General features: G+C 42.0%; 1 protein-coding gene and 1 long non-coding RNA gene across 11 annotated transcripts; both read right to left on the reverse strand.

Moving 5' to 3' along the window:
* Nucleotides 1-1,261: 1,261 nt before the first annotated feature.
* LOC137050612 (ecto-ADP-ribosyltransferase 5-like) lies at nt 1,262-5,688 on the reverse strand. 5 transcript variants are annotated; one of them, XM_067428776.1, is made up of 5 exons: nt 5,233-5,688; nt 3,186-3,236; nt 2,601-2,658; nt 2,431-2,515; nt 1,262-2,354 (listed from the first exon to the last, which is right to left on the reverse strand). In XM_067428776.1, exons 4-5 carry the CDS (start codon nt 2,476-2,478, stop codon nt 1,602-1,604), a joined length of 801 nt encoding a protein of 266 aa, XP_067284877.1. In that variant the 5' UTR covers nt 2,479-2,515; nt 2,601-2,658; nt 3,186-3,236; nt 5,233-5,688; the 3' UTR covers nt 1,262-1,601. The 5 variants fall into 5 exon arrangements, with proteins under 5 accessions (XP_067284877.1, XP_067284874.1, XP_067284875.1 ...); XM_067428773.1 differs by lacking the exon at nt 2,601-2,658; XM_067428774.1 differs by lacking the exons at nt 2,601-2,658; nt 3,186-3,236 and having other exon boundaries at nt 5,440-5,688.
* A 15,430-nt stretch (nt 5,689-21,118) lies between these two features.
* On the reverse strand, nt 21,119-25,324 carry LOC137050668 (uncharacterized). Of its 6 annotated transcripts, none has more exons than XR_010899903.1 (4): nt 23,106-25,324; nt 22,912-22,993; nt 22,688-22,818; nt 21,119-22,460 (listed from the first exon to the last, which is right to left on the reverse strand). It is a non-coding gene; the product is annotated as an uncharacterized lncRNA (long non-coding RNA). The 6 variants fall into 6 exon arrangements; XR_010899905.1 differs by lacking the exon at nt 21,119-22,460 and adding an exon at nt 22,522-22,537; XR_010899907.1 differs by lacking the exon at nt 21,119-22,460 and having other exon boundaries at nt 22,554-22,818; nt 23,106-24,960; nt 25,151-25,324.
* Between the last annotated feature and the right edge of the window lie 1,126 nt (nt 25,325-26,450).

Here is a 26,450-nt window from a genome sequence, read left to right on the forward strand (position 1 = left end):
TAATTATTTTGTATAATTACGTCATTGTTATTTGGTTGCATTTATAAGTGTTTATTTTGTTTTTTTACAATTTTGCTTTAATGTATTATTTTATAATGGAAAATACATTTATACATATATTGTGAGTTTGTAATACAAGCTTGTTTTGTTTTTCCCCAGTGTGGCTTGTACAAAAGCAAACGGGCCCTCCACAACACCACCTCAGAGGGGCCGTGGGGTAAAGAAAAAGGCTCCTGAGTGAAAACTCTGCAACCCAGTGTCACAAAAAGACTTGTATATATGTATTATAGTTTATTCTTCAAGTTTAAAGTGTTAGATTCTTTCGTTCAGTGGGTTTCTGATTTTTTCTCAATAAAAAGCAGTAAAATGTATTCCCGTTTTTGCAGTTTTTGCCTATTTAAATTCTATTTTCAAACTTACCATATACAGTGAGGGTAAATAACTGTAATTTATTGAAAGCCAGTTGTCTTCTGAAAAAAATAACACCTTGCACTTGAGGATAGCACATTGTGTTATAATTCTACAGTCAAAAAAACAAAATATGTGAAAACGCCCCTTTTTAGCTTTAGGTTCTAAAGGGTTAAATGATAAAATCACAATTTTACGTTGTAAACAGTTTTAGTCATCATTGAATGTGGTGCAGAGTTGCAGACCTGAAGACAAATGAATAGGAAATAAAATCAGCTCATATAGCCTAATATTAAATTTAACCCTTCGAGGTTAAAGGAACTTCGAGGAACATTTTGCGAATTGCCTTTCTCCTTTTTAAAATCATAAGCTTGAGGATAGCAGGTCTTCCAACTCTTACAAATTCAGCTTGGGACTCACTCAACTGACACTTCTCACACCACATGTCCATTTTCTCACACAGCGAAATAAACACTGCAGAGCAAAGAGGACAATACGCCGGCAGACAAGAGAGAGCAGGTGACTTTTAATGAACAATGAAGAGTTTCTCTACGTTTTATGAAGAAATTCAATCAATAAATAAAAACTCAGAAAGAGTGAGAATTATTCCTGCGAGCGGTGGGTGATTGAGTTTTGTTTGAAGAGCAAAACAAAAAGACAAAACTCAATCTTGCATCACAAGAACTGTATTGTGATTGTCAAAACATTTGGCAGCAGAATTTCAATATTTTATTGACAACATGTTTCAATGTTTACATGGTGCAATGACTGGTAGGCCTATTGTGTTTTTAGGAGATCTGTCCATTGACAAAAGTTTCACAATTCGATTTTATTTTGATTCATAAATTTGCGATTTATTTACATATATATCAAGTACAGTACATGTTAATTTAAAAATTTGAACTAATGCTGTACTCAACTAAAACTATACAGAGAATCCTGACAGCTGGTACATTATTATTAACATGCAATTAAAATAGACAATTAACAAGCTTTTGCCTATTCACTTTCCCCTTACACATCATACAGTACATGTAAAAACTGTGAAACTAGATCAAAAGATAACAAAGCAGAAGAATCCATTGTTGATTTACTTAAAACTTGTAAAGATGATTATCATTAGGAACTAATAAAGCCATCAAACATTATAATGGAAGCAACTTTTGACTTGAAGAGACACAATGAGTGAAGATTTAAAGTTTGACCCTGTCCTGTACCAGTTTTGCATCAGCACCACAGTTCAGGTAACTTATTTTCCTAGAACTTTTTAACTTGAACACAGTGTCACACCAGGCACCATTCTGACCTTTTGTCTTGACCTCAGTGACCATAAATGTCTCATATGGAGGAATCAGCACCTCTTGCTGGTCAGGATACTTGGAGTATTTGATCACATTAGCACCTTCACAAGTTTCGATTTCAAAACAAGACTTCGGTCCAAAACCATTTGCTACTGTACGATCAAGAGAGGAGGATGTAAATGAACCGAAACGAACCTCTTTGTTCTCGACATCCTTATCAAACTCTACTGTAGTGCCACGATAAGTTACATAGCATTTGTTTTGTGTTTTCTTCAGAATCTGAGTCGCTTCTGTTAATAGAATGTGAAGTGAATACCATTTGAATGTCTTGTCTTTGTATTTGTGTTTCTCACTACGAACAGCATTATTGAAATTACGATATACAATTGAATTGTTGTTAGTGTACACATAAATGGCAACTGAATGAATCTGTTTTAAATTATCCTGTGGTTCCTTGGCTTTATTTTCACCATCGTGCCAAGTATCGTTAAATTCACGAGAGTTTCTGATTTCCTCATTCAGATATTTAGTCTTCACCAGGTCTGTCATGTTATCTCTGCAGCCGTCATATTGGTCATCAACAGATTTCTCTGCCATATCCAATGGAAATATCCTTACTCCAACAGCAGCAGCAACTCGGTGATCCTGCAGCAACAGGAATCATAATGATCACATCATAAGTATTCATGTCTGTAATTTTCATACTAGAAAACAAGCTTACCTGTCCTAGAGCAGCTAAAATGAGAAGAGCTTCAATTATCAGCAGCATCTTGATTCAGTCAAATCCCTCAGATGATCTAGTAGATCTAGAGAAAAGAGAACCAGAGACACAACTTTGTCTCACAAATACTTAATCAATAACAATATATGCCTCACAGTTAAACTACTGACCATTACTTTACTCCAGAATTTTCCTGTGAATATTCTTGTATTGATATCTCTTTTTTTTCTTTTTCAGGAGCACAATGACGAGAGGAGAAGATCAGAAAATGTCACTCATTCATAGCCAGGTGACAATGATGTTTGAAACTATGAGATGAGGAAGGTGGCTGTTTTATATCACTGATAATGTGCGTGTTGTGGGATATAACAGCTCAAGTATGATCGTGATGTGTGAACTTGTTGAGGTCCTCATAATGCGGCAATGTGAAAGTCTATATGTGGTTTCACACTGGGCAAACTGAGTTCCTGGCTAGACATGCAAACAAAGCTTGATCACTTTGAGCACTTCTAACTCTATGAAAGTTACAGAGGCAGTGCAGATTTTGAAGTAAACAAAATAAATATCAATGAAATTCAAAAGACATTGATGTCAAGAGGAGATCAGAAAGATCTCTGGTGTGACACCATGTTCACTTCAAAATCTATGGAAGTAGAAGTGACCTAAATTGTGCAGTCCATAAACAAAATGGCTTGGACATCTGATCTTGTGATATATGTCTATTAGTGTCAGTGTCATGCTGGTCGTGTCATTACCAGCAGCAAACTGGTTTGACACCATGATGAGCAGATTCTGGTCATGGAAATCTACAAAATTAACAAATTAACAAATAACAAATTATCTATACTGAAATTAATTTTTAATTAAGGGGCAATTATCCATGTAGTTACAGGGTAAGAGTGAATCTACAGGCTGTGAAGTTGGCCAAATTGAAATTCAAATTGATGTAATTCAATGCAAATTCAATTTGAGCCATTTGGCTCTCGTAGTTACAGAGGAAGTACGGGCTGTAAATTAAAGTGGTGTTTTTCCCCTCTTAGATAACTACATGGATAATTAACCCTTAGTTCAAGTTTCAAGTTCAAGTTTCACTTTATTTATCCTTAGAAAGGAAATTTAGTGTGCAGCAGGATATCTAAAAAAAAGAGAAACAGGATAAGAGCACTACCAGATGCCAACAACAGTATAACACAACACGGGACACACATCAACACAACAATGGAGACACTCCTTCACCAGAACCGATGACAGAAACCAATACAATACACGGTCAGTATGTCATAAAAAACAATGACAGGAATATTAAAAATTTACTTACAGTTTAAGTAATTTGTTAATTGTTGATAGATACCCCTTTATCCCCCAAATATTACATATTGTTCCCATTTAATTACACATACTTACTTTATAGTTACACTATAATTACTGAAAGTTACATTGTACATTTGTTTTAAATATGCAGTACTTTCCGGGCTGTAATCCAAAGCATTACCAAAAAGTTTGACCAATTATTATAAAACTACATACAGAATAGTGTGTTCTGTTTTAACAAGAGTTCACTCAACATCGTTTCATTTAGCTGGTGCTATGGTGAAGCATTGAGTTCGAGTTCTCATTGACTACGTTTACATGGACAGCAGTAATCTAATTATTGACCTTATTCTAAATAAGACAATATTCTGATTAAGGTGTTTACATGAGTTGCTTTTAGAGTACTCCGTTCATGTTCCCGTTTTACATGTGATAGAACATAGATCGATTATGGCACGTCATTACGTCCCCATGCCACGCTATGTTCTCCAACATCCAATCATAGCGCGACTTTGGCAGGTGTGTTAATTTTATGGGCTCAGTAAACCCGCTAACTTCACCTGCGGGTGTCGCTGTTGGACAGTGTTACTTTACATTAAGAAGTATAACAAAACATGCGCTTTTATAATGTTTTATATCTACATTTACGTTGATTTATTTTTGTAATATGTATTGCCTCTTTTTTTTTTTTTTTTGAAGAGACACTGCCCCTCTTTCCTCCTTATTGACAGCCTACATTTAGAATAATAGCTTTGATGAATGATGAAAAAGGTTTAAAAATCATGACTCTTTGGATTGTTTTTCCTGCCGTCGAGCCACAGGCGTTCACTGAATGACCCATCTGGTTTGCGATTACAGATACAAACTTATTGTATTTTACTTTTACAATGAGCATAATAATTACAACAAAAATAAAAATAGAGAGAGAGGACGCAGCTAGTGTTCACAATGAACAGTCAAGTAAAACACACACCGCCCATAGCAACGACGTTTATGGCAACGACTTTTCAGACTGAGATCCGTAAAAGATAAACGCGACTTTTCCACTATTTGTTACTGTTTTGTACACGTTGTTATATTAAGTATAATTCCAATTATGTTTTATTGGCCACAATATTATCGATGATTGTTGAAAGGGGCACTTTTGATTCATTTTCAAAAAGGGCAGAGGCTCCAACCCACAAAGTCTCCCCTCTGCACTTCCCTGGTGTGCGTAACGTGTCCTGTCACAAAATGCGGTGAAATCTCCGACATGACATTAATAGTTAGATTAAGGTGTGTACATGTCTCCGATAATGCGACTAAAATAGGCATACTCCACATGTCTTAATCCGATTTATGTTTAGTTAGATTATGACTTTAATCAGATTAAGGTAATTAGAAATCGCTGTCTACATGGTAGCCTCTTAATCAGAGTATTGTCTTAATCAGATTAATATCGGAGTATTGTTGTCCATGTAAACGTAGTCATTATGAGAACTCGAGTCTCACCTTGATGGGCTCGCAGATTGCATTCTTTAAAGCAAGCAATCAGGCTCTTCGTTCCCCTCTGTAACATAATCCACTGAAGGTGAGGTTTTGAACACAAGTGGAGCTTCTTTAATAATCCAAAACACAAAACCAAGACTTGGCAAAAACAAACAAAAGACTTAACTTGACATAAACAAAAGACTTAACTTGACATAAATAAACACTCACCAACGCTGTTGGTTCCACCTTCAGTATCAGACAAAGACTATGGCAACATGAGGTCTTAAATACACAAAAGCTGAGAAATAGATAAGACACACCTGTGAACAATGATTAACCAATAAACCGATGACAACAGAACACGTGGCAGGAACACATGAGGGCATAGTCACATGACAATAGAACACATGACAAAACCAGGAAGTGCATGACAAAACATGACAGTGAACATGAAAAACAATGTCCCCCCGCTATGGGGGGCCCCTGATGCCCTTACATAATCACAACAGTCTTGCTGGGCAGTCTTGCGGGACGGACTTGGGGGAGGGATGGTGGGCCAGGCCCGTGCCAAGGCACCCGATATAGACCCTGACATGGCTGGGACGGGCCTAAAGCATGGGCGGACCTAAACCCTGTGGCGTGGGCAGACCTGGGCCCAGTAGCGTGGTCGGAATTGGGCCATGAGGCGTAGGCGGACCTGGACCCCGAGGAGTAGGTGGACCTGGACCCCGAGGAGTAGGCGGACCTGGACCTCGAGGTGTAGGCGGACCTGGACCACGAGGCGTAGGCGGACCTGGACCCCGAGGCGTAGGCGGACCTGGACCCCGAGGCGTAGGCGGACATGAACACTAACCCAACACCAAAACACCCTGTGACAGATTCCCCCCTCTATGGGGGGCCCCTGATGCCCATACATAATCACAACAGTCTTGCGGGATGGACTTGGGGGAGGGATGGTGGGCCAGGCCCGTGCCAAGGCACCGATATAGACCCTGACATGGCTGGGACGGGCCTGGAAGCGTGGGCGGACCTAAACCCTGTGGCGTGGGCAGACCTGGGCCCCGTGGCGTGGTCGGAACTGGGCCACGAGGCTTAGGCGGACCTGGACCCTGAGGAGTAGGCGGACCTGGACCCCGAGGAATAGGCGAACCTGGACCCCGAGGCGTAGGCGGACCTGGACCCCGAGGCGTAGGCGGCCCTGGACCCCGAGGCGTAGGCGGACCTGGACCCGAGTCGTAGGCGGACCTGGACCCCGAGGCGTAGGCGGACCTGGACCCCGAGGCGTAGACGGACCTGGACCCTGATGCATGGACAGACCTGGACCCTCAGATATGGACAGACCTGGACCCTGTGGGCGGTAAAGGCCGTTCAGGTGGCCATGGCGGTAATGGCAGTTCGAGGAAAAGAGGAATCAGGTGAGGAAGGGAATGCGACGGCTAATAGTAAAAGAGAAACAGCTAAGGGGAATAAAGATTAAATGAGAGGGTGTGTGCATCAATAAGGAAATAACAGTAATGAGTGAGAGAGAAACAGGATCATGACACAAATGGTGGTTTAACCCTTAAAGACCGAGACAGCCGCCCGCGGCTAAAAATAACTATCGTTTTAAAATGTTTAATAACTTTTAAACCGCAAATCCAATCTGCATGCTGTAAACTGAACCATAAAGAGGAGAATCTCCGCTTTCCATAGGTATAATATGTTTCGCGATTGATCATTCAGAGGCTCCGTAGTCAGCATCGATGCGTCATCAAAATATGCAGCATTGACTAAAAATAACTATCATTCTAAAATGTTTAATAACTTTTTAACCTCTAATCCAATCTGTATGCTGTAAACTGCACCATAAAGAGGAGAATCTCCGCTTTCCATAGGTATATTATCCAGGTATATTATCTCGCGATTGATCATTCAGAGGCTCCGTAGTCAGCGTGGATGCGTCATCAAAATATGCAGCATTGATTTGTCCAGGAAACACACGTGGGTTGTTCCCCTGAGCCAAACAGAAATATTTTTTTTTTATTAGTCCCATCCCCTGTGTCCAGATTCGTTGAAACTTTCATCAACTCAACCAATAAACACAGTGTTTGGTCTTTTGAACCACGAATCACGTTTCTCTGAAAAATGAACGTGGGTGTGAATTTGCATGCATCATGAAACCAAACAGAAATAAACGCGTGCAAAGCGCTCTCTGTCAGAGCACAGCCAGTATATTTCTCTATTTGTATGTAGTTTGTGTTTTTACACATTTTCACTATTATATTTTCCTCAATTTGTGTTTGAGAAGATTATGTGCGGAGAGGTTGAAATGTCTGTTTATGAAAATAGCCGCCCACATAGCCTCAGTATATTTTATTTCACGGTTTGTTGTCACAACTTGATGTATTGTTTGCGTTTGTTTTTCATGCTCAAATTATAATATATTTCTCTGAAGAAAAATGTTTGTTTCAGTGTTGTTATAATATAACAATCTTTCTATTTACTTTATTACTTGAACTTTTTAGGACACATCAGTAACGTTAAATAAAATACACCTTTTCACTCAAAAACCTAGAAACGCCTAGAATAATGTTATAATAAATGGCTATAACTTGCTGAGGGATTGTTACATGTAGACAAAATTTAATCTGGAAGTGTAAAACAACCAAGTCTAACTTTCTAAAGGAAAAAATCCAAACTTCAAGAAGTTCTGTTCGAGTTCACAGTAAAAACATCACATTTTTGCTGCCATTTTTCTTGAAATTATATAAATGTAATCCATTCTCAGAATAAATAAATGTAAAATTGGGACATCAAATGAGCTAGATGGAAACTTCAGGTTCTCCTGTTTAAAATGATATATAGCACTTGATGCTAACTGCTATAATGGGGGAGAAAAACAAAGAAAAGTAGAGGCACATCAGGCGCCTCAAAAATGTTCTAGGTCTTTAAGGGTTAATGACAATACATAGGGGAGGACAGAGCTGACCGTCACAATCTTCTCTCCCTGAGTAAGATTAGTGGTCTCCGCAAATGGCTTTAGCACATCGCAAAGCTCCTTCATCAGATTCCACTCCCTAATTGAGACGACCAGCTCACTGTGGCCTGTGTCCTGAACAACACTGCACAGTTCTTGGTTACTGAATGAGAACACTGCCTTGACCTGGCGGAGAGTTGAATTCCACCGTGTATTCACAGTAGCGGGTATCCCTTGCTGCCCAAACTTATATCAAATGCATCTTTAAAGGTGCTGGATGTATGCAGGAGAGAACTCAGTTTGGAGCATTTTGCAAAGGTACAGCTTATGATCCGTGCATCCTTGAGACCATCAGCAGTTAACTGCAGCATATGGGCAAAGCATTGCTGACATCTAGGACTTCCTCTGTTGATCATGTGGTCCACATTCTCCATTTCACCTCTGGAGAGGTCTTCCCACAACTCTGCATCATCCAGATTTTCATCATTAGTTACTTCACCATCTTGCTCTTTTTGAAAACACACTGTAAATGCTCACTTCATATTGGCGGCATTGTCACAAATAACAAAGTCAAGTTTTTGTCTGATGTGATATTCATCACATATGGAATCTAAGGCTTCTTATATCTATTCTCCTGTGTGAGTTCCTTTGAATATGTCGCAGGCAAGCAAGTATAATTTCCGCAGAACTCCCTCAGATGTTGCCAAAACATGGCCAGTGACTCCCAAAAAGCCACGCATTCTCCCGTCTGACCAAATATCCACTGTAGCTGATACATGGTCTGCACTAGCAAGAAGATTTTTAATTTTATCTTTAGTCTCTGCAACAAGGGATTCTATCTTTAAAGTTATTGTCCTACAACAGGCAGGCCTGGTACTTGGAGTCAGCCATAGACATGAAGTATCGGAAATGCTGTAGCCGGCATGCTACATCCTATCACCAGGCCTCTTAGAATGGCATTTGTTATGGCCTTCTATCTTGGAAGATTAGCTGAATAGGCTTCCTGAGGATGAGACTGGAGGAACTGGGAAATTGCAGGCTGTGTGGTATCAGTGCAGGCATTTCTTTCCCTTTCATACTCTGCATTAGCCTGGATCAGGGGCGTTTCTAGGATTTTCATTTTAGGGGGGCTCATCCCCCAGTGAGAGTAGGCCTGTAGAAAAAATGGTAACACTATTTAGTTTAGGGTCCAAATTGCTCTATTAACTAATAGCTTACAAACATGCATACCCAGAAGATATTGGCTGTTTATCGTTACTTATGAAGCAAATATTAACACCTTACTGCATGGCCATACTGTACATACCCAATAATGTAGGCAGATTTATGGATCCCAAATGTTAGAGTATTTTGAGGGCATGCTCCCCTGAGAAATGGCCCTAACGCTAATCCGGGTCCCTGATGTGCCACAAGCCACCCCTGATCAAGCTGGCCTGTAACAGATACCAGTGAGTATCAAGGGGGGTACGTATCAGGCTTTGGTGGATTCAGGTTGCAACCAGACCTCGATACATCAAACCGTATCCATCCTAGGGCATTGGGTAATAGCCGCATGGTTGAGGGTGGGGTGTGTGCACAGGGAAGTGGTGAACTATCCGTTGTTGCCCGTGGCTATTCAATTTCGGGGACAAACGCATAGTGTGGAGGTGGCAGTTAACCCACACCTCCGGCATCAGATAATTTTGGGAACTAATTGGCCTGCATTTAATAAATTATAGGGACACTTGTGTACGAATGCCTCTTGGGTGAAGAGGGGAGGAGGGAAAGTGACGGCGGTGCAGGTGGGGGAGGTGGATTCGGGACCTCCGGGAAACATTCAGGGGGAACAGAGGGGTCTGAGTGGTCCCATGTTTGTGTGTTTGTGTTTACCCGTTGTGTTTGAGAAATAAAGTGTTACTAGTCCCAGTCATCCCGACCCCGCATTCTTCCTTCCCCACAAGAAAGTTAAAAGCCATGAACCTGACTACAGTCATACTTTGCTTAAATGTTCTTACAGGTGCTTAAGAGTATTTTTGCACAGTTTATGTTATGTAATATTTGGTTAATATTCTTGAACACTTTGTAGCACTTTTGTATGTGCAATTTATTAGCAAAACTCAGTCTCGCATAGGGCAACCAAAGAGCTAGAGCCGGCCCTGAGTGACTGTATAAGACAGAGGCCCAGTCCTTTTCTGAACTGTTCCTGGAATCCAGTTAGGACTGAAGTTTCTCGTAAACACATGATCACCTGTACTTAAATGCCTCTCTTTAGCATGCTGGTCATGGTACCATTTGTGCTTCACTGGCTTGTCCTCCACTTGACTTCTGAAGTCAGGGTGAATGAGATCTAGGGTAGACCTCAGTTTCCGTCCGAGATTTTCTCGTAGTCGTCTGTGGTGTAATCCAATAGCTCTTGCTAGCCTGGCTTCAAGGGAATATCCTGTGCTCTTTTCATCAGACCTTTAAACATTTGTACAGCCCTTTCAGACAGTCCATTAGAAGCTGCATGGTATGGTGCCGTGGTTATGTGCTTGATGCCGTTATGTTTCATGAATACTTGAAACTCCTTACTTGTGAAACAACTGCCATTGTCTGACACCACTATTTCTGGCAACCCATGCTGGCTTTGTCTCATGCACTGGATGGTAGTCGCAGATGTAGAGCTATTTAGCAGGTAAGCATCTATCCATTTAGAGTATGCATCCACCAGGATCAGGAACATTTTACCTAACCATTGTCCCGCATAAGCAATACGAATCCTTCTCCAGGGCAGCTTTGGGATTTCCCCAGGGATGTAAAGATGTCCCGCATAAGCAATACGAATCCTTCTCCATGGCAGCTTTGGTATTTCCCAGGGATGTAAAGGTGCACACGGAGGGGGATTCCTGTTCTCTTGTGCTGTTCTCTTGACATCTGACACAAGCTTTTACCAGTCCTTCCACAGCAGCATCCATCTGAGGCCACCACATGTAGCCCCGTGCCAAACCCTTAATTCTGGTTATGCCAGATTTCTTAGAGATTCCTCTTAACTGGCCCCTGTGACTAATATGTCTTCCAGGTAAACTGACGTGTTTTGCAGGATTCAGGTTTTTGCAGGATTCCCTCCATGGTGCATTGGAAAATGGCTGGACTCAATGCATCTCCAAAAGGCCTACAGGAAGTGTACAGTCTCTTGCGTGTGTCACATATTTTCTGGCACTCTCATCCAGCATGATTTGCTGATACACATGGCTCATGTAAAGTTTGGAGAAATGTTGTCCTCCAGCTAATTGAGGAAAAAAAAATTCAACTTTCGGAATAGGATATTGTTCCCCACTGGATGCTCTGTTTACTCTGAGTTTGTAATCTCCACAAATACGGATTGAGCCATCTGGTTTCTTTAGAGGCACTATGGGAGCTGCCTACTCTGTGAATTGCATTACTTCAAGGACCTTCTCCTCCACCAATCTCTAGAGCTCGGCCTCCAACAAGGGCTTAACAGCAAATGGAATACGGCTAAAAGAATCGTGTTGGGTCTCGGGGTTGACATGAATCTTAGCCGTGGTGCCTCTAAGCTGCCCCAACTCTTCTTTAAACACCTCTGTGTGACAGTAGACAGTCTTGCACGCCTGCTAACTTCAGTGCTTGCACTGTCATTACTTAAAATGATTTTATTTAATATTTCCAAAATTATTAAATAAATTAAAAAATTACTCAAAAAATGAAATGCCTAGTCTCAAATAAATGAGGCCTATGATTATTCAGATGCAAATCAAAATATAAAACCAGTCCTAATTGAAAGAGAACATGTTGACAAAAATATTAAATCCAAGATTGGGTGATAGTATGGTATAATGATTGATTTATAAGCTATTTTTTATGGGCCGGTCATTTTTGACCGGGAACACCTGAGGTGTTATAGGGTTTTGAACACCGCATGAGGGTTAAACCATTGTTATGGTTTCTGTAGAGTTTATGAATCTAAAACCCTAACATTGTATGGTGTGCACATAACTAATTCTTTATAAAGTAAACATAATAATCCATCAATACTTAAAATAAATGTTTATTTTCACTCTTGGCCCAAACAGCAGTTAATAAGCTATAACTACAACTGATCTCTACCTTTATAGTTTCACTAAACAGAAATTAACAGATCAAATTGCACATACCTCTGCTTAGCCATGATGAACTGTGGTTGGAAGCTGATGATCAGGTGGGCCCGCCCTAACGCAATTATGATGATTGGCCGATTGATAAGCCTAAATCTGATTGGCTAAAGAATACGACTGATCCACTGCCAAGAGAGTCTCAAAATACACACACACAAATCCAAGGCGATTCACACGTGAATGACGATTTGCACATTCACATTCAAGGACAAACTTGTAAATTTTAAACATTCACAAGTTTCTGTGCACAGTTGTATATCTATGAATTGTGTTTTGCATTTGTGAAATGTATTTTATGAATATATCATTTTATTTTGCGCACGTGAATAGTTTTTTGTGCGGCTACACGTGTGCATCCTGTTTTTTGCGTGAATTATTAATGAGTCTAATCTGTCTCCATAGAAGAACGCTTTTGGTGCCGGTGTCTGATTTGGCAGGATACCGCCATCTAGTGGTAGCATGTTTTCTTCGACAAGCAGTGTGTGTGGATCATGCAAGGCCAAACCGGCGAAATTAAATGCTGCGTCCCAATTCGCCTACTTATACTACGTCCTAAAAGTATGTACTCTTTTTGTGAAGACAAGGTATATACATTTGATTGTGTAGCAGAAAAGTATGCAAGCTTCGGGACATACTACTTCGCCATCTTTAACGGACTCTGTTGCTTAGTTACGTGCATCCCATCACCGTTTATCTGCCGTCTGTAGCTGCTGTTCATAACATTAAGCAAAGATAATCATATGTATCTGATCTGATATAACTGAACTACAAGGTCATGAGGTGCATCATGTGAATGCTTGGCTGAACAGATGCGACTAGATTTAAACTGATGCCCTGAAAATTATCAGGAAGGCTAATCCAGATTTTAGGAGCCAAATATTAGGTTAGGTGAACTTCATTATCCCCAAGGGGCGATGTGTTTCACAGCCAGAAGTAATCTATACAATTAACAAAGACAACACACAAGAACATGACAAATGTATAAACGCTTTCCCTCCTTTGTTGAACTTAAATATCAGGTACTACCAGAAACCCTGAATTTTGTGACCTTAAAGAGTGTGATGTTTTGTAGGGCAATAGAAGACTGTTTATATACACATGAGCTAAACAATTTAGGGCATTATAAGTCAGTAGCAATACTTTATAACTGATACTGAACTCAAAAGGGAACCAGTGTACACAGTAAAATCGCCAGTGTTAAAGGGGTGATGAATTGAGAAATCAACTTTTCCTTGACATTTACATTACATTTAATCATTTAGCAGACGCTTTTATCCAAAGCGACTTACAAAAAAGGGGAGAGCAATAGAAGCAACGAAACAAACAAGGCCAACAACCTGTAAGAGCTGTAAGAAGTCTCAATTAATTAGCACAGTATAATCTACAATAGCCATCTACAACAAAAACTCACGTACACAAAATACAGAACACTGGATATTGATAGCCATGATAACAACCCATTAGGACTAAGGCTGTTGCCCCAACTGTTGTCGTTAATGAAGATTCAGTGGCCCAACTGTTTTTGTATGGCATTCTAGCTAAACGCGCAGCAATAGCCATCTACAACTAAAACTCACGTACGCAAAATACAGTACACCGGATTATGATACCTATGATAACTATGTAACACACCCACCTGAAGGCACAAATCCGGATGAGAGGCGTAGATATGATTCGGGAGTGTGCGCTTTTTGGTCGTTGCTGTGGTGATCAGTAAGTGCTATTCTGTATTGGTCAGGTGCAATTGGAAAAGATGTGTCTTAAGATGTTTTTTAAAAATGGCTACAGACACGGCAGCACAAATTGAGGTCGACAGGTCATTCCACCAGGTGGGAACGGTCCAGGAAAATGTCTGTGAGAGCGATTTCATGCCTCTTTGGGATGGAACCACGAGGTGTGTAAGTCTGAACAAGTGAGTTTAGGTATATTGGTGCAGAGCCAGTGGTTGTTTTGTAGGCAAGAACTAGTGCCTTGAATTTGATGCGAGCAGCCAGTGGCAACCAGTGCAGTCTGATGAAGAGAGGCGTAACATGCGCTCTCTTCGGCTCATTAAAGACCACCCTCGACGCTGCATTCTGGATCAGCTGCAAGGGTTTGATATTGCATGCTGGAAGCCCAGCCAGGAGAACATTACAATAGTCCAGTCTGGAGAGAACAAGAGCTTGAACCAGGAGTTGTGCAGCCTGTTCTGATAGGAAGGGTCTAATGTCTAATGTTCTAATGTTGTATAAAGCAAATCTGCAGGACCGGGCTGTTGCAGTAATGTGGTCAGTGAAGTTTAACTGGTCATCAATCACAACTCCAAGGTTCCTGGCTGTCCTTGATGGAGTTATGGTCGATGAACCAAGCTGAATGGAGAAATTTTGATGAAGGGCTGGGTTAGTTGAGAAAACAAGTAATTCTGTCTTTGCAAGATTGAGTTTAAGGTGATGCTCCTTCATCTAGTCAGAAATGTCTGTCAGACAGGCAGCGATAACAACACTGACTGTAGGATCATCTGGTTGAAATGAGAAGTAGAGTTAAGTGTCATCAGCATAGCAGTGATATGAGAAGCCATGTTTCTGAATGACAGAACCTAATGGTGACATGTAGATGGAGAAGAGAAGTGGTCCAAGCACTGAGCCCTGGGGAACCCCAGTAGCTAGATGATGTGACTTAGACACTACACCTCCCCATGACACCCTGTAGGACCTCCAGAGAGGTAAGACCTGAACCACTGGAGAGCAGTTCCTGAGATCCCAGTCTTCCTAAGTGTTGACAGGAGGATCTGGTGGTTAACTGTGTCAAAAGCAGTAGACAGATCCAGCAGAATGAGCACTGAGGGTTTGGAAGTTGCTTTTGGCAGTCTCAGTGCCTCAGTTACCGAGAGCAAGGCAGTCTCAGTCGAATGGCCGCTTTTGAAGCCGGATTGGTTGTTGTTTAGGAGGTTGTCCTGTTCAAGAAACATAGAGAGTTGATTGAACACAACTCGCTCAAGGGTCTTTGCAATGAAAGGCAGAAGGGATACCGGTCGGTAGTTTTCTAAAAGTGCTGGATTCAGAGAGGGTTTCTTAAGCAGTGGGGTTACCTGAGCCTGCTTAAATACTGTGGGAAAGGTTCCTGTGTGAAGAGAAGTGTTGACAATGTGAGTGAGTGCAGGAGTGATTGAAGAAGAAATGGCCTGAAGGAGGTGAGTGGGTATAGGATCAAGTGGACAGGTAGTAGGGTGATTAGAAAGGATGAGTTTAGAAATATCTGCCTCGGAGAGCGGAGAGAAGGATGGAAGCGTGTCCGTGTTAGTTGTTGAGATGTGCGTGTCAGTTTGTGGTGAGGAGAACTGGTTGCTGATGAGAGATATTTTGTTTGTGAAAAATTATGCAAAGTCATCAGCTGTAAGAGTTGATGAAGGAGGGGGAGGAGGAGGACAAAGGAGAGAGGAGAATGTTTTAAAGAGTTTACGAGAGTCAGAGCAATTGTTGATTTTGTTGTGGTAGTATGTTGTTTTAGCAGTGGAGACATTTGTAGAGAAAGAAGAGAGAAGAGACTGATACAAGGTAAGGTCAGTATAGTTTTTAGATTTCCGCCATTTCCTCTCTGCCGCCCTGAGTCCAGAGCGATGTTCACAGAGAACATCAGACAGCCAGGGGGCGGATGGGGTGGGGCAAGCTGGTCTGGATGAAAGGGGGCAAAAACTGTCTAAGGAGGATGCTAGAGTGGAGCAAAGAGTGTCAGTAGCACTGTTAGCATCCAGTGCTGAGAACTGAGCAGGTGGAGGGAGTGAAGATGAAACCATAGTGGATAGGCGAGAGGGAGAGAGTGAGCGTAGATTACGCCGAAAGGTAATCTGTGTAGGAGTACGTGTTGTATCAGGAGTCAGTATGAGGTTAAGATTGATGAGAAAGTGGTCTGAGGTGTGTAATGGAGTAACTAAAGTGTTGTCCGTGGAGCAGTTGGGTGTGTAGACGAGGTCTAATTGGTTACCTGATCTGTGAGTAGCCGTAGTAGATACTAACTTAAGGTCAAATGAAGTCAGTAGAGTGCTGAAGTCTGTGGCTAGGTGTTTATCAAGATGGATGTTGAAGTCATCAAGCAGAATCAGTGGAGTGCCATCCTCAGGGAAGCTAGAAAGTAACACATCCAACTCCTCCACAAAGTTACCGAGGTGACCTGGAGGACGATAGACCACTACCACATGGATTTTAACAGGGTGAGTAATAGTGATTGAGTGCGATTCAAATGAACTGGCCGGTAGAGATGGTAATGGATCAAATTTCCAATCATTTGAGATAAGCAAACCAGTACCCCCACCCCTCCCAATAGGCCGAGGAGTGTGTGAAAAAGTTAAATTGGTTGAGATGCCTGCAGGAGTGGCAGTGTCCTCTGGTTTGATCCAGATCTCAGTCAGGGCCATGAGGCTGAGCTGAGAATGAGTCCCAATTGATGAAATAAAGTCTGCTTTGTTTACAGCAGACTGGCAATTCCTTGAGCTTTTGATATATAAAAGGTCATAGTAATATAATATTATCCTGTAAGTTACAGAGCTGAAAATGCCCTTGTTAGTCAAAGAAAAGCTTTTATAGACACCAGGCCCAGAAAACGATTGTGTGCTTCATACTGACACAAAACACAGCCTCTACAGAATAATAAGCATGTGAAGTGCAGTAGCCCCGCCCACCAACTCATCAGATCACGCTAGCCAGCAGCAATAAACAAGCTGAAGAAGATAGCAAGACATTGCGCTATTCCTGGTTGTGGAAGAACACAGTCACTGCATCCTTCGGATCCTAATATTAGGAATGTGTGGTTGAACTTTATTTTAATGAAGTTCCAGTCATGTGGGGAAGACAGTGTTCACTTAATTTTACAGCGGGATTGTTTGTAAACAAATCTCACAGTCACAATGCTATTCTTCTATATTGGATCCGACAGGAGGAATGGTGCAACACACTTATGTGAGTAAAACATGATTTTTTATATGTAATAGTAATTGCATTGTTATAGATCATTTTGCTAGATCATTAGCTTTTGCTAATAAATTTACATGTCTAACAGAGCATACCTTTAGCACGCTGGACTCGCAAAGCCCTACGTCCCAGCTAGGGCTGTGTGTTTTTCTGATAGGCTACCAAAACGGAAGCCTGCCGGCAGGCTGATGAATCTCGTAATATTCTTTTCTTATTCTGCTATTCCCTCTCTCTTGACGTGACATTTGAAGGGCCTACTCACGCACGTGTATGTGTGTGCGCGCGGTTCGCGCCTATATTGGTAATAAAGGTAATACTTGAACCGACACTTCTATAATACATAAAAAAAGAATAAAGAAGAGCGAAAAAGCAGATCCAGGATGTTCCTTATTTTTTATTTAATTTACCTTATTTTAACATCCAACAACCCTGTTAACAAACAGAGGACTTTCATAAGCATAAGAAATCCAGGGTTCCCTTTCAGTCGGTTACGTTCGACGTACGTCGGACTAGACTGACAAATTGGGATCACTTCTGGGAGCCCCTATCAGCTTCGAGATATAGAAAATGGGCCAATGAACATTGGCGTGCGTGCTTTGCATATCGCACCCCGCCCCACTGGTATAAAGTGGAAGCGATCGCCACGCACTGTTGTCATTCACTTTGGAGCCGAAACCTGCAGCAGCCTCCACCCGGGCGTAGGCGTGAAGCCGGCCGTGGGAAGGACGCCCAGCCCGCTCAGGCCGCTGCCAAGCAAGGTGGCAAGCGCCGTTGTAAGAGACCCTGAGACGGGCCACCCAGAGATGGAGGATCCTGCTCGAACAGGAAGTGGCAGCAACACCACTTCCTCCCCCCGGAGGAGGGCCGGGTGGCTCCCCTGTGACAATTATATTCTCAGGTGCATCTGTCCCCAAAATTGGTCTGCAGCGATCGACCTGAAGGACACATACTTTCATGTCTCGATTCTGCCGCGACACAGACCAGTTCTACGCTTGAGTGGACGAGCATATCAGTACGAGGTCCCACCCTTCGGGCTTATGGTGCTTGAGCACCTCAGCCAGTTGGGGCTTCGGGTCAACTGGGAGAAGAGCAAACTCTGCCCGACACAGAGGTTCTCTTTTCTCAGTTTGGAGCTGGATTCGGTCGCCCTGACAGCGCAACTCACCGAGGAGCGCGTCCAGTCAGTGTTGAACTGCTTGAGTTCATTCAAACACAGGACGGCGGTCCCACTGAAACAATGTCAGAGCCTCCTGGGGCATATGGCTTCCGTGGTGGCGGTCACGCCACTCGGGGTACTCCATATGAGACCGCTTCAACGCTGGCTACACAACTGAGTCCTGAGGTGGGCATGGCACAGCGGATCCCTCTGTGTCTTAGTTACACCGAGGTGCCACCAAACCTTCAGCCTGTGGTCGGACCCTGTGTTTCTACGGGCGGGGGTGCCCCTAGAACAGGTATCCACGCATCCGATTGTCTCGACGGATGCCTCATCCACCGGCTGGGGTGCCACTTACAAAGAGCTTGCGGTTTCAGGTCTGCGGACAGGGCCTCAACTGCAATGGCACATCAATTGCCTAGAGTTGTCAGCAGTTTGTCTTACCCTGAGCCGCGTCAAGATGCCGCCCCAGGGCTAGCACATTTTGGTCCGTACGGAAAGGACTGCGGTTGTAGCGTACATCAACAAACAGGGTGGTCTATGCACCCGTTGCATGTCACAACTCGCCCACCAACTCCTGTTATGGAGTCTGAAGTATCTGAGGTCACTTCATGCCACTCACATTCCGGGCCGGCTCAATCGTGTGGCCGACGAGCCCTCACGGCAGCCAGTGCTTCCGGGAGTGTGGAGACTCCATCCCCTGGTGGTCCAGCTGATTTGGGATTGCTTCGGGGCCACACAGGTAGACCTGGTTGCCGCCCCGGACACGGCCCATTGCCAGTTGTTTTATTTCCTGACCGAGGGGACCCTCGGCACGGATGTGCTGGCACACAGCTGGCTCCGGGGCCTACGCAAATATGCGTTTCCCCCAGTGAGCCTTCTTGCACAGACACTGTGCAAGGTCAGGGAGGACGAGGAGCAGATCCTGTTGGTGGCGCCATACTGGCCCAACTCGGAACTAGTGCTCCTTGCGACAGCACCTCCTTTGCCCATTCCTTTGAGGAAGGACAACCTGACTCAGAGACAGGGCACCCTCTGGCACCCGTGTCCAGACCTCTGGAAACTCCATGTCTGGTCCCTGGACGGGACGAGGAGGTTCTAGGTGGCCTGCCACGGACTGTGGTAGACACCATCACTTCCACTAGAGCTCCCTCTATGAGGCACCTCTATGCGTTGAAGTGGAACCTGTTCGTTGACTGGTGCTCTTCTCACTGAGAAGACCCCTGAAGATGTTCGGTCGGGCCGTGCTTTCCTTTCTACAAGATGGGTTGGAGACAGTGTGGAACTTGTTTTAGGCTGGGTTCCATATGTAGTGGCCCCCACGGCGGTCCCATATGTGTATTTTCCACGGTACAGCTCTCTATGGCGAGCCCGTGTATTTCCCTTGGCAGAGTCCGCACTGCCGTCTCAGTGCGGTGACTGTCCCCCACCCAACAGGGTCGGGGCCACCCCTGGGACTCCCGTATGTAGCACTGCCTACGGCCAGTCCATGCGTGTAATTTCCACATGGTTTCCCCTTTCGGGGTAGTGTGGCTTACGCAGCGGCCTCCAGGGGCACGCTTTCCCAACGTTATCCAATGGTCCACTGTTTAGGTCTTGTGGGATGGCAGTGTGACTCTCCCTGCAGGAAATTCCCTTCCGCTGAGACGGGGTCCGAGGGAGTCCGGCAGGACGCTGGAAGTGGTAGTAAGTGTGGCGTTTTCCATAGGGATCCCAATTCGTCGGTCTAGTCCGATGTACATCAAACGTGACCGACTGAAAGGGAACGTCTCGGTTACGCATGGTAACCCTCAGTCCCTGAAGGAGGGAACAGAGACGTACGTCCCGTCGCCACAGTTGCTATACCATCACTGCAGTTCGAGCCACGGGTTCAGCTCCTCAGTGAAAAACAACAGTGCGTGGCAAAGCATGCACGCCAATGTTCATTGGCCCGTTTTCTAGCTGATAGGGGCTCCCAGATATGATCCCAATTTCTCGGTCTAGTCCGACGTACGTCTCCGTTCCCCCCTTGGGGAGTTCCCATAGGTAACCGAGACATTCTCTACAAAGGTGAGTGGCAGGTCACTCATTGCGATCATTTGTGCTATATTGGCTGTAATGTCCTGTGCTTTTGCACTGACACGGGGCATTGTGTTTGTTTGATAAAGACGTACTTGAATCAATCCGGTTGACGCTTTGAAATAATCCCTCCCTCATGTAAACTGAACTGAAAGGGGGATAGACAGGGACGTACTGGGACTGAAATTCAGCCCGGGACTTTAAGACGGAGAGGCCTTTTATGCGAGTGCCCTTGGTGCACGAGCAGGATTTTTTGCAGTTATTTTCATTCTAATAGTGTATTTTTATGGTATAAAGACAATCAAATTTCGCTGAAGACCTTCAAGAAACACCTCCCTCCTCGGGTTGTATAAGATAGTCACCATTGCACTAGACAAAACAACTAGGTCAGCAAAACCTAATCTCAAACACATAAGTCACACAGTATTAGGGATGGGTATCGTTAAGATTTTAATGGTATTACTACTCTTACCGATACTGCTTATCGGTCCGGTACTTTAACGGTATTCTTATCGGTACTTTTTGAGATATATATATATATATATATATATATATATATATATATATATATATATATATATATATGTGTGTAGGCTATGTATATACATACACACACACACACACACACAATTAACCCTTTGACACGTACGATCAAACCCGTATGATCATTCTGTGCTGGTCCCTGGTGCGTACGATCATACCGGTGCGATTAGAACGCTCAGTGATCAACTGCCGAATTCAAAATTTAAAATCTGTTTTAGCGCGCTGACTGGCGCTGAGCCAAAGACTGAGTGAATGAAAGACTGACTTAGCTCGGTGTCTTTTAATGTTTATTTTAGGTTTCATACACTTCAACTTATATTACACAACCACAAAAATATCAGCAAACACTAAATATAGTTTGTAACTGCATACTAATATATATAACAGCAAGATATCAGTGTTATAAATGGCCCGTGATAACATTACCGATCAAATAACAATCATTTTCTACCCTTTGACGTGAACGATCAGTCTAGGCTGTTCCCTTACGTAATGTCACATATATCAAGAGAAGTGGGTGATCTTGTGCCCCCCTGGCACTGTTGTAAACACATAATCGCGGCACAAATGTCCATAACGTTAGCCCGCTATAACATTACATATCAACTAACACAATCATTTACTACCATTTCATGTGTATGATCAGTCTAGGGCTGTTCCCTCATGTAATGTTGCATAATCAGGAGAAGTGGGTGATCTTGTGTCGCAAATCCAGCTGACTGCCTCCCTGGTACTGTTGTAAACACATGACGGCGCCACACCCACAGCTAGTGATAAATTACAGAACATCTATTCTAACATATATATTTTTAATAAGTACATAAACCATAAGGAGTTAACTTGCATCCATTTAAATTTAGTTAACAAGTTTGAAAATATTTTAATGAAAAATAATAAAATAAAACCTTTCCTGTAGCTCAAACAGTAGAGCACAGTGCTAGCAACGCCAAGGTCATGGGTTCGATTCCCAGGGAAAGCAAAAACTGAAAAAATGTAAAATGTGTACCTTAAAATGCAATGTAAGTCGCTTTGGATAAAAGCGTCTGCCAAATGCATAAATGTAAATGTAAAACATGCATTGCAAGCATTTTTTCCCGCTGACAAATTATGTCACTGTTACCTCACGCTCGAGTTGGTACCCACTGCAGACACAATTTTAATACAATTTACCAGTTTTTAACTACTTCAGAGAAAATGGCAGACAATTTTTTCAAAAGAAGACAACTGACAAGTGAGGAAATAGAGGAGTTTTTTTTTATTCTGATGAGGAGAATTTTGACAGTGAGGCAGAGAGTGACAGTGATGAAGACCTTCCCCCGAACCTTGAAGCTCAGGATTACTGGAGCACAGACCCCATGCTCTTGACACCATTTTTCGGGTCTTTGTTTTCACAGGACCGATTCCTTCTGCTCCTCTGCCGTCTTCACTGTTCAAACAATGCAACAGCAGTTTTAAATGACCCTCTGAAAAAAATCAGAAATATTTTTACTGCTCTCACCTCCTCCTTTCATCGCATTTTTGTGCCGTCAGTTCATTCCATCTAAATGGCACAGATTTGGGGTCAAGTTTTTTGTTTTGTGTGATGTGCCCACTGGTTATGTGCAGGACATGATCATTTACTCCAGATCTACCAGTGCCATAAGGACTTGGGATTTCTGGGTCTGTTGTAATGACACTACTAGGACCTTACCTCAGAAAGGGTCATGTCCTTTATGTGGATAACTGGTACAGTAGTCCCACACTTTTCCAGAACCTCTTGTCTCTTGGCACTGGAGCTTGTGGGACTGTGTGTGCAAACCGCAAAGGGATGCCAACATTCACCTGTAGAATGACAAAGGGTAATGTGGAATTCAAGGAAAATGGATCACAGTTGGCAGTCAAATAGCATGATAAGAGAGATGTCCATGTCCTTACCATTGTCCACCCAACTGGTATGGCAGCCACAGGGAAGCTGGATCACATCACTGGGCAAGCCAAGATGAAGCCAGTCTGTGTGCTGGAGTACAACAAAAAGATGGGAGCAGTTGACAAAGCGGACATGATGACTGGTTTTCTTGAATGCACCAGAAAGTCTACCAAGTGGTACAAAAATATCTTCTTTCACCTACTTGACACAGTTTTACTGAACAGCCACATTGTCTACCGGCAAATTACTGGTAAGATATTTCTATAAATCAAAGAATATAAACAAGACAAAAAAATTGATCACATTTTCAATTAATGTAAACAAAAGTGTTATAAAGGGTATGCATGGATGTCACTTTCCTGAGTGAGTGGCAAAAGAGCTGCTGCGTGACTGGATTTAATAGGGGAACCGGTGTAAACAACGAGTAAACAAGTTTCAGTTTAAACTAAAGCTTAGACTTGATATAGTGGTGCTTAAAACTTACCAAAGATCCAGTGATCCATGGATATTGACAAGAACATTTCCTGGCATTTTTACATGCCTGATTTTGACACCAGTAAAATACATAAATCAAATTTGCCTGTGAATGCTTTAAATAAATACAATATACTAAGGGTGTAATGGTAAACAAAACTGACGGTTTGGTATGCACCTCGGTTCTGAAGTCACGGTTCGGTACAGCAGGGGAGAGAAAACTAAATATAAAATCTTTTTTTTTTTTAAACAGTGGTTTACTGAACAGATTGTGTCAGTCCATAAATTAATTTAATTATAACTAAAATATTTTAATTCAATTATAACTAAATAAAGCATTAATTCAATTATAACAGGGTTTTTTTAAATCTCTCTTCTAATAGTTTTTATTATTTGCTAATAAGTTATACCACACTCATATAGGCATACATTATGCATGTTACTGGCCATTGTTTAAATCTGCTAGCAATTCAAAATACATCTTTATGGCTGTACAAGATATTATTCAGCACCCTGATGAACATCGCAATGCCGGGTTGGCCTACGTTGTCGTCACGTTCTCTCCATCTGGATGAAGATAAGGAGCAGAGACTGCACAGCGGGTTGTGTTGACAGTGTTTAGTGATTTGGAGAAGAGAAAACTTCAGAATAATGTCACAGAGTTCATTCATGAAGTTGTGTGAACAACGCACAGCATCCGTATATGTCCACGCACATGCACTTTGGTCAGAGAGGCAATATTGCGATTAAGGTATAAGATATAAGGTGTTTGATATAAAGTGTTCCAGCTGACGGTGAGGTCACATGCATACCCTCTATAAACAAATGTACAATAATAAACAGATCACACTGTCACATACTATTCTATTCTATCCTCTTCCTTTCGCCCTATCCATTTGTTCTACTGTGAGTAGGAAAGGAAATCACCTCCCTGCAATTCAAGACGAACCTGATGAGAGGGCTGCTGGAGAACAGTATATTTATTGTTTTGTTTATAATACTATTTTGATTGTTGTTCATTGCAATTATATTTATAATTTGTTTTGTAATTTTATTAGAAAGTGTATATATGTATAATAGTCTAAACAAAAAAACATTTAGCTTAAATTGAGGAGATTTAATAAAACATGAATGAAATGTGTACATTTTGCAATTTCTTTTTAAGAAATGACATACGTTTGAAGTATGCTAAACTAATACAACACATTCTAACTAGCAAAGCAGAGAAAAGGTCATCATGTATGCATTTGACATCATGTAACTTAAACTATATGCAAGCTAATAGTCAGTGAGGCGTGACCATATAGCTTTTCTCTGCTTTGCTAGTGAAATATGAAACTCAGTAACAATATAAACACTAAAACAAATAATATATTCATGTTACGTATCAAGTCAACTGAACCCTAATAACTTTACCGAATGCACGGAGCATATTTGCAAGGTGCAAAACGACAAACATGACATTTGAACGTCCACATTTTTGAGTACTGTTCGTTTTACAAGAGAATTTTTTAAATATCTTTATTCATATTTATTGCATGTTTGTAAATAATTATATGTGCTCCAAAATAGGAGGAAAAAAACTAAAATATACTCACCATTTGACACGCGGATGTTGTGAGGGAGATGCAAAATGCCGTGTGCAAGCGAAATTCAAAGCAGTGGGGAAAAAATAGCAACATAAACATGTCAACCATAGTGTGTACACGCTAACAAATAATGTGAAAGGTTTTGAATTAAAAAAATAAAGCAAAACATTCATAGAGCGCTCACCTGCACGCGGTCATCCACCACAAGCGCCATTGTGACTGCGTCACTGCAAAAACTCACGTGTCAAGGTTGATGTGTGTTACCATGGAAATTAGAACGCATGTCATTGCATAATAACGGTCGCAATAAAAAAACTCACGCCAGGCTGCCAGTCTTATTTTTAAGAACGTACGTGCGAAAGGGTTAACAAAGATACACATTATTTAGGCCTACACAATGCTTTCATTTCAGCAAGAATTCTAGTAATCAAATGTAAAATAACAATGCATAGTTTATCATAAATACCCCAAAAAAATGCTTATTAAAGCTGGTTATTCATTCAAGAGCTGTGAGTGATTTTCTCTTTGCATTTGGTTGTTTAATTCGCAGTAATTCGTCATCATGTTTATTTACACTGCTGCCTCTTTAAGACAGATGTGCAGATCTATAGGCGACTGATAATAGGCAGATGCACTACACTTTCTCCCGACTATATCCATAATAACTATGTCCATTTTAGACACAAACTGTGCTCCAAGCCGGTCATTTTGACATAGATGTTTGTGTTTATTTGATCGTTTAGACGCGAGTGTGAAACCGAAAGTGTAATTTGCTCGTCTCGTTGCGGCTGTTTCGGAGCGTGCGCCGACTTGGGAACAATCTTTTGCGGACATTTTTGTGCTTTTAATCGTTCTTTTTATTATTAAACGCGTCCCAAACCTAACCAAGTAAACTCATTTGAGCGAATCGGATGTCAGGAAATACGAGGATCAGTCCATGTTGGGAGGGGCCGCTCGTATCCCTCCTCAAGATTGGAAGTATTGGTTTGGCCCGGTCTGAAACACACACACACACACACACACACGGACACGGACACACACACTGACACACAGCTGCGGTCCGCCGATTTTATGATGTAAAAACCACACAAACGTCATTAGCTGACCTAACAGTATAAAATAAAATAAAAAAGCCAGTTCATGACACCTTTAAATCAACTCTGCTCAGAGCACAGAGCACTCTAATAGTTAATGAGATAATTAAATGATTAATAAAGTGATGTTTGATTGATTAATGGTGACACCTGATGATAATGAGCAGAATCACTGAAGGAAAGAAGTAGAACAACACCAGAAAAAAAGAGAAACACAAGAACTACAACTGACTTCAGCCACAGACTTAGATAAAATCAACTGAAGATAAAATAAGAAATTAAATCTCTGAAGATCTCAGCAGCGGAGAATTAAACAAATTCACAAACAGCATTACCAGCTTCACTTATTACTGAACAGATAGAAACTATTGACTATCCAGAAACTAAGCA

Source organism: Pseudorasbora parva, chromosome 2, assembly GCF_024679245.1.
Source record: "Pseudorasbora parva isolate DD20220531a chromosome 2, ASM2467924v1, whole genome shotgun sequence".
Classification (NCBI taxonomy): domain Eukaryota; kingdom Metazoa; phylum Chordata; class Actinopteri; order Cypriniformes; family Gobionidae; genus Pseudorasbora; species Pseudorasbora parva.